This window comes from Erigeron canadensis, chromosome 1 (assembly GCF_010389155.1).
Source record: "Erigeron canadensis isolate Cc75 chromosome 1, C_canadensis_v1, whole genome shotgun sequence".
In the NCBI taxonomy this organism is placed as follows: Eukaryota; Viridiplantae; Streptophyta; class Magnoliopsida; order Asterales; family Asteraceae; genus Erigeron; species Erigeron canadensis.
In genome coordinates this window covers 49,329,856-49,338,092 of record NC_057761.1, presented here as the reverse complement: position 1 = coordinate 49,338,092, position 8,237 = coordinate 49,329,856, and the positions used below count along the sequence as shown (strand labels likewise).

Here is an 8,237-nt window from a genome sequence, read left to right as displayed (position 1 = left end):
GTTCCTTTCGATCCGGGAGAATGTGGCTCGATCAGGTAGTGTTGTCAAGCTTGCATAAAACTCGAGGACGAGTTTTCTTGAAAAGGAGGAAAATGATGCGGATGATATAAATTGGTTTCATGTAGCTATCCTATTAATCCAGCAGCCCATTAAATGATGACACGAAATGCCTTGTGCATAGAGGGTTATGTTACAGCCTATGGAGATTTATTTACTTTTAAAGATTATTTACTTGCCATGTCTTTTGTTAGTATTTTTATTCATAATTGGGCTTGATTGCTTTCCTTGTTTGTAAAGCAATATATATATATAGTCTTAATATGTGGGAATAATGGAGACGTTTTTAATTTTTGATAATGAACCTTGTTCATTGAGCCTTATGGTTCCTTTTGTAGTCTTTGATTAATCTTTAAGCTATCGAGCCATTTGTGCGCTTCTTCCTGCATCACAACTCGTCTTCAAGATTAATTTTTTCCCCCTAATTTCTTTAGAGGTCACATATCGGCCTCCCACTCATCTCTCTGTCACAAGCCTCACAGTCTTATTAACATGTCACCTCTATCCTCGACTTTGTGCGGCCCAAGTAAAGTGACAAATCAATGATTTAAAATCTCGTGTCCAACTTCGATGAAATGTGGTATAATGAACTAATCCAAGGTGTTGTGTCACTGGTGAATCGGGTCGGATTTGGTAGCTCATGATGGATTTAACCTTCAAAAAGTCGCAGGTTATTAACATTTTGCAACAAAAAAAAAAGTTAGTTCCTTTGACATGTTTATATAAAAAAGATTATGTCATGTGGTAACATACGGGCCTCCTTTAAGTCATATTTAGAACTTAAAATATACAAGTAATTAAAATCTATAAAGACTATTTTTTTTTTTTAACAGTTAGTCGGTATTCGACATCAGGGAACACCTCACCGTATAATGGTGAAGCCCTGTACGTACTCTAGAGTACGAGATGTAGACCATAAGCCATTACAAGTGATTTAGGGTGAAAAAAAATAGATATAGTATTAAACAAATGTGTGAACATCGAATAAAAAGTTTAAATTGTAAAGTTTAAATTAGATAAGTATTGTAAAATATCTTAAGAAAAGGTGTAAAAAATAAATTCAAAAGACCATTATGTAATTAATTCAAAAGTAGGGGGTGATTATGTAAAATTCGGGGGTATGTATGTTTATTAAATTCAAAGGTTTAATATGTAACTTTTTTTAATGTGGCAGTACCTAAGCTTAAGTAAAGTCTGCAATACGGATCATTTTCCCTTCATTTAATTAATTGAAAAAAAAGTATTCCCATTAATAGAGTAGGATGGGCCAAAGTAAGGCCAAGTTAAGCCCACAAGGCAATTAGCGTAGACATTACCGTAGCACTAGTGATTTAAATTAGGGTTTAGTATGGTTTAAGTAACTTTTACATTTTTTCTAGTATATGAATGTAACTTTCATTTGGTTCATTGTATGTAACTAACTCGCTAAATTGAACGATTAATGTAAAAGTGTATACGTGACACACCATATGAGCTGCCACATAAAAGTTTTTGATTGGTCAACGTAAATATTTTACATTAATCGTTCAAATTTAGCAGGTTAGTTACATACAATGAACCAAATGAAAGTTACATTCACACAATAGGAAAAATGTAAAAGTTACTTACACTTCCAAATACTCAACCATTTAAATTAATGTAACGAGCATGGTATCCGCACGTGGCGGCAGATATCATAGATGGCGGTGCTCGGGGTGTTGGTGTTGATGAACGACGGTGGTGGTTATTGACGGAAATAAAGGGTGTGTGTGTTGTTTTGGTATATAGAAAGAGAAAATATTTTGTGTGTGTTGTAGAGAAAGAGGGAATAGAGATAGTTGTGTTTTGGTTTTAAGGAGAAGGGCAAGTTGGTAATTATCTATGTCCTAAAAATTGTAAACTTTCAACGTCACCTTATAAGGCTATAATTTTTATAAGGGAGTATATGTATAAATAAAGAGTTTTGCTAAACGAAAGCCTAAGTGATTTTGTTAAGGTTAAGGTTGTGTTTGATACTTCGATCAGGTCAACCTGAACGGTACTTCCACTCAGATATTCATGTCATAATTTGGTCGAACAAAATCAGAAAGATAACTTGCCAAATTAAACGACTTTTGTGACTATGTCAAATCTGGTACGTTGTATGAAACCTAAGAGTTTAAATAACTTTTGTCTTTTGATAAACCATAGAGAGTTGTCAACTAAAGAAAACATAAACTTTTTATAAAGGTATAAATAAATGTATTCTATATAACTTAATTTAGGATTAATGATCAAAGGGCTCTTTCATGATGGAAGACAAAAGCTTTTATAGTAGAACCCATAACCCTTTGGGCCAGGCCCAATTAAAACATATAGTTTGAATTTGGAAATCATATATGCTATAATGCTAATAGCTGGAGAAAAGCTTTTCGTATAGTATGCGTCTAAATATATTTTTACTTTAATTTATATGTTCTACAAGCGAGCGAGACAAGTTTTTATGTATAGCTTCTGCTAATTTAATTGGTATTTTACCTTGACTAGCTTGTGTTGCATAGAAGTATTTTCATAGGCCTAATTATCTTACAAAATGTATTTCACATGATATGCACATTTGATTAATATTCTCCATCAAGTATCTTACTCCGATGCCATTGGGGTGTTAGCCTAGTGGTCAGAGAGTTTTACACAATGTAGTTTTCTCTTGCGGAGTCTCAAGATTGAATCTTGCCACATGCACATGTGGCGAGGGGCATTAGGCCTTAGCAACGTTATACCTACCTAACATGGGGAGTAAACATTTTAGAGAGTTGTCAGGATTCGAACAGGCATGGACGCATTCGCGTGAGGGGTGTTATTTATTTATCCGTTGTTGCTTAAAAAAAAAAGTATCTTACTGTGATGAGAGATATCTCAATAGTCAATATGAACAAAGATATATTGGCGAATGTTTACAAGGTTTAATTATAATGGAAGATTAAACGTTATTTGTACAAGCATTTATGAAGTGGCCTCTTTTTCCAATATAAGAAGTTAGTTTGGTGTGATTGTATGTACGTGGTCCTTCTTGAAGACCATTCGGATTTCAGCTAGAGATCGTAAAAAGGCTGATGGTGCCATGGAATGATCGAGTACGAAAGATTCTTTACATGCGTACCGGTTTGCTGTTTTTTTTTTCTCATATATGCTGGCGAACTCATGGTTTATATCAAATTACAATTTAATCAGGCTTGTGTGTTTCACATGGAGATTCGATCAGATGAATGGTCCCAGGGGTGAAAATTTTGGGCATGGTCATCGTGTTTCGTCCTTTTCCATTTCGACTTTTCTGAGTGTGCCATCAATGTGGCCGGGAGGCATGGATCGACAATCTTACCATGTGTTCCTTCCAAGTTCGATCAAGTGTTGAAATCATGTGTAATATATGCTTCTGTGTAGACTTTTCTTAATTTGCTGTTGGTCCTGTTCCATCTTTTTTTAGTCGTAATATGTTATAATTTGACCCCATTTTTAGTCGTAATATGTTCCATCTTAATTTTACCCTGCAAGTTTTCGCATTTTATGTCTTAAGGATCTGCATATATAATTTTGTTGTTGGTATGCACAATTTTTTGGGTGTTTTTTTTAAGGCAATTAAAATTTAACTTGTCTTCATTTTCTCAAAAAAGGAACTATTGTACTAGGCTTAAAACTCTCTGTTCATCCTCTGCCAACTATCATAAGTTGGCTCGATTATCTTGCCTCGACAAGTTTAATTTTTTAGTCCAACCCCTCACATATTAAACCACCCATCTGTGCACCTTATTCCATTTTACATACATATTGCGTAGTGCACGTAGTAGGGTATGTTTGACACGTAGCTTACGTCAGCTAGACCTTCTGGTTTTTGTAAACGCATGCTCATGAAAACCCAAATAGAACCAGATCATCACTACTCGTGGTTTTCTTTCATACACGATTATATTTTTTTTAACAGCGAATTAGCAGTTAACATTTGAGACATACTAATTAAGCAAACCAAATCTACAAATTAACAATTAAAGATTCAATGAACTAGCTAAGTATCGATCTAAGAAACTTTCCACCATTTTGCTAGCTACTACAACTGAGCCTGTATGATCTATTACTATACTGCTAGACACTAATACTAGTATTTTATTAAGAGGATTATATATGTGAATTCCAAGAAATTATAAATTAGAATTGAACTTACTTCTAGGAATCACACTACGAGCCACAATACAGTTGTCCCTCGTGCAGTTGATACCCACTTAACCCACATATGTGTGTGTGCATCACTGATTTATATATAACTATATGCATATTTTTACATTGGGTTAATCAAGTTTCATTAAATGCTTGAAAACTTGGATTTCTGATTGTCTTAAACAAATAGTTATATATATCCTTGTAATCTTATCTTGTTAAGTCAACATATCAACTTACATTGTTCTATTTTCTTTTAATTGGGTCAGCAAATTGAGTAAAAGTTGTAGGTTTTAATTGTATATATAAAAAAGAATGGAACTTTTATATTCTAATTATCATTTTAAAAGCCATTTCTTTTTGATGAAATAGTAGTAGTTTTGAATGGAGTACTAGATTTGGACAGCATATATAAAACAATTTGAATCTTCCATAAACATACAACTCTTTGTTTATTGATTATAAAAAGTATAATATATAATACGAGTACATTGAACCCTTATTAAATGAATTTAATTACTCTATATATCTCATCATCGATCTATTCTTTATATCAAAACATTTTTCGCTTTTGGTTTTACGTACAAGGGCAGAAATAAGTATAGATTAAACAACATAATGGATATAAGAAGAACACTAGCTGTACTATACCAGACAGATAAGAGTCGTTAATAAATTAATAAAAGAAAAAATGTTGTGTTTTTGTGAATATTAATAGCTTCATAACAAAGCATCCGATCTCTCTTTCCAAAAATAACCCAACCAACCCAGACATTAAAATGGTAGTTACTCAAGTTTTTTTTTTTTAATCTTTATAGCAAAAAGGCAGCCACTCATGATTGTTTTAAATTGCAAATCTTGTTTTAGCTATATACCACTAATTTAACACATACAAAAACAAAATAGTCAAAGTATATGTTTTAATGGTATGTAATAGTTAAATAAATTAAGGATAATGATAAATCAACCTAATTGGTGTACCTAAAAATGTGTCTAATTATAAGATGGTGACATGTGAAAAAATCAAGGGGCAAGATTAGGAAAGAGAATTAGTGGAATCCACATGTCAAATTCTTAAGGTTTTAGGCATATTTTTAGGCACACTAATTAGGTTGATTAATCATTTTCCATAAATTAATTATAAATATGAATGGGATAGTACTATATATACAGATCTACCTCTCAGAGGTACAGCTCGAGTCTTGACACACATACAACCCAGTCGTACCATTCAAATGGCTCGAGCAAGCTAAAATAAAATGTTAAACTATATATATCTAACAAACATCTTTGTGTATAGTGTATTATTTAACAAGAAGCTAGGGATCCATGCAAACAAATTAATCGTTAGCAATTTGCATACTGATAACATACAACTGATCGAGCAATTAATTTTATGTTGCGCAATATGCAAAGTGAGTATAGTATTGCTAATTAACGTACAGCTCGGATGATTTCTCCATTATATATTTAAAGGTTTACATTGTTATCAATGTCACCTGCAAATATATATTTTTAATTGGATTTCTTAATAATTTTTGTTTGGAGGTTTTGTCATTCTTCTATACATGTATTTCGACATATGTTGTGAGTGAAGACCATATTGCCATTATTATGGAGGTTTAATTCTGCAATATTAACTATATAAGTGCGATTATGGATCCATACACTTATATGCACAAATTAATCAACCATGTTGGTCCAATTAAACAAAAAGATTCATATATATGATGATTACTTGATGTTAGAGCAAGGCAGCCCAAATAGTCGGTCAATAAGAATATATTGAATCACAAAAGTCTTAGAATTAATTAAAGCTCTTACAATACAAATCAATACAAGGATATGTATGTCATCTCAACATCAAATAAATTAACCAAAAAGCCCTAGAAAACATGATCAAATTAATAAGAACCAAATTTAGGAGTTTGACATAAATTAAAAACACAAGAGGGAATTAAAGAATTAAGACCTGATGGATCGACAGTAGTTTCCTCATCAATAACATGCAGCTGTTAATTAGACTTACACATAAATAATATAACGTGTGATATATCATCTTAGAACGAGGGACGACCACTGCCATTATTACCCCAATAAGCATCATTTGGTATTTGAATTGTGTTGAGAAGATTTGGTGGCATGCCTTGAAAGAGCGACGGATCAGACATCAATTGTTGTTGTTGTTGTTGGGACCCGGGTGGTGGGGGTGTGATCGCTCCAGGAGATCCAAGCGATCCACCTCCTTGCATTGGTAAAGTACTTTCTTCGTCCTCAAGTGGGAGTCTTTCATAGGCCGCGTTGCTAAATGACGCGGCCATGATAACCACTGGCCCCGCGGCCAGCAGTGCCCCCACCACACTACCACCTACCACCTGCCCTTGACCACCAGCTAAATAAATGGTCAACCCAGTAGCGGCAGGTGGAGCAGGTGGTGGTAAGAAAGAGCCTGCAAGCGAAAGAATTTCAAATCGTCCGTGTAATGTCACAACTGCCCCGGGGGAAGCAGGTTGCCGGAGTGTGACATTTGTGACCGTACCCGTCCCACTTATGATACAAACGCCACGCTGCCTGCGGCGTGCAAAGGTGCTGATACTGTCCATGACATCACATCCATCCGAAACCTCCATGACATGAGTTCGGAGTGCATTGGCGCTGTCCCTAGTGATAATAATAGGTGGTTTAGGCTTGTTTTTAGAACCTGATGGACGTCCGCGGGGTCTTCTTCCCATCTCACCATCTTTGCCTTCGCTGCTGCCACCACCGCCGCTGTTATTCAACATATCTTCGTTGTTGTTCTTCTCTTCGCGCTCTCTTTTGTGGCCGCCCATGTTAAGACCGCTTGTCCCGCTTTGTTCATCTTCAGAATTCTGTTGCTGGAATTGATGCAAGTTGAAGTTTCGTGTATGAAATGGAGGTGGAAGAGAGTGGCCGTGTGCGGTTGCTGCCGTCGGATCCATCTCTTATCGGGTTTTTACTTGTTCAGAGTGGAAATCAAATTATCGCGAAGACCGATTCAAAGATATGATGATGAACAGCTAGCTAGCAAGATCAAGTTCAATTCTGAGCTAATTAAGATATATCTAGGCCGGTTTTAAACTGATCGGGTTCATTTCTAAATTTGTGTATATAAGAATTGGTTGATGATAAGTCTAGGGTTTTTGGTTTCCATGTATATAACTGGGATGGAGAAGAGGATTTGCGGGGTTAGGGTTAATTAGGGTATAGTAGATTCAAATTGGATTGCTAGTAGGCCGGGGTCGGGGTCGTTGACATGAGAGTGTGCATATATATTATTATCTCTAAGATAATACATAAAATAAAAAAAAAAGATAAAGGTTGAACTATATATATGGGCCTTATTGGTAGGAAGAAGGTTTTGTAAGTCACTAACTATAGATGGTAAAATTTTTGACTTAATTACTTTATCTGCCATATGTACTTGCTTAGGGTGTCACGTAAATTTATACTATCTTATAAAAAAAAAAAAAAATTTACTCCATGTTTAAAATTACATTAAAAAATTATCTAAAATACTATTATATTATGTTCCCGAGTTACTTTATAAAAGAAATGAAATGATTATATAACACTATTAATTCTTAATCTTTTAAAATGTCTTCATTAATCTTTTACATCTTTTATGTACACCACTTGACGCCGCTTCTACCACCAACAATTGTCCCCTACCACCACATCATCACCGTCACCGTCACGAACACTGTCGCATTATACGGGGACTGTACTAGTTAAATTCTAATTTGGTTACATTTTGGGTTCATTAGTGCACTACATAATTCACAAACTTCATTATCCGGTTTCACCATTGATTTATAAATTATATTTTTTTTTAACAGTCAATTGGTACTATTCAACATTATAAGTAGACACTTTACCAGACAATGGGAGTCTTGCACGTAATTTAGACTCTGAAATGTAACTCATGAGCCGTTACAAATATAACTGGAGAAAAACTCACGAGTTTATCACACCATAAAATCAGACCCAAAACC

At 34.5% G+C, this 8,237-nt stretch overlaps 1 protein-coding gene across 1 annotated transcript; it reads right to left on the bottom strand.

Moving 5' to 3' along the window:
• Positions 1–6,284: 6,284 nt before the first annotated feature.
• LOC122585555 (AT-hook motif nuclear-localized protein 24) lies at positions 6,285–7,184 on the bottom strand. Its single transcript, XM_043757685.1, has one exon. It carries the CDS (start codon positions 7,182–7,184, stop codon positions 6,285–6,287), a length of 900 nt encoding a protein of 299 aa, XP_043613620.1.
• Positions 7,185–8,237: the final 1,053 nt, after the last annotated feature.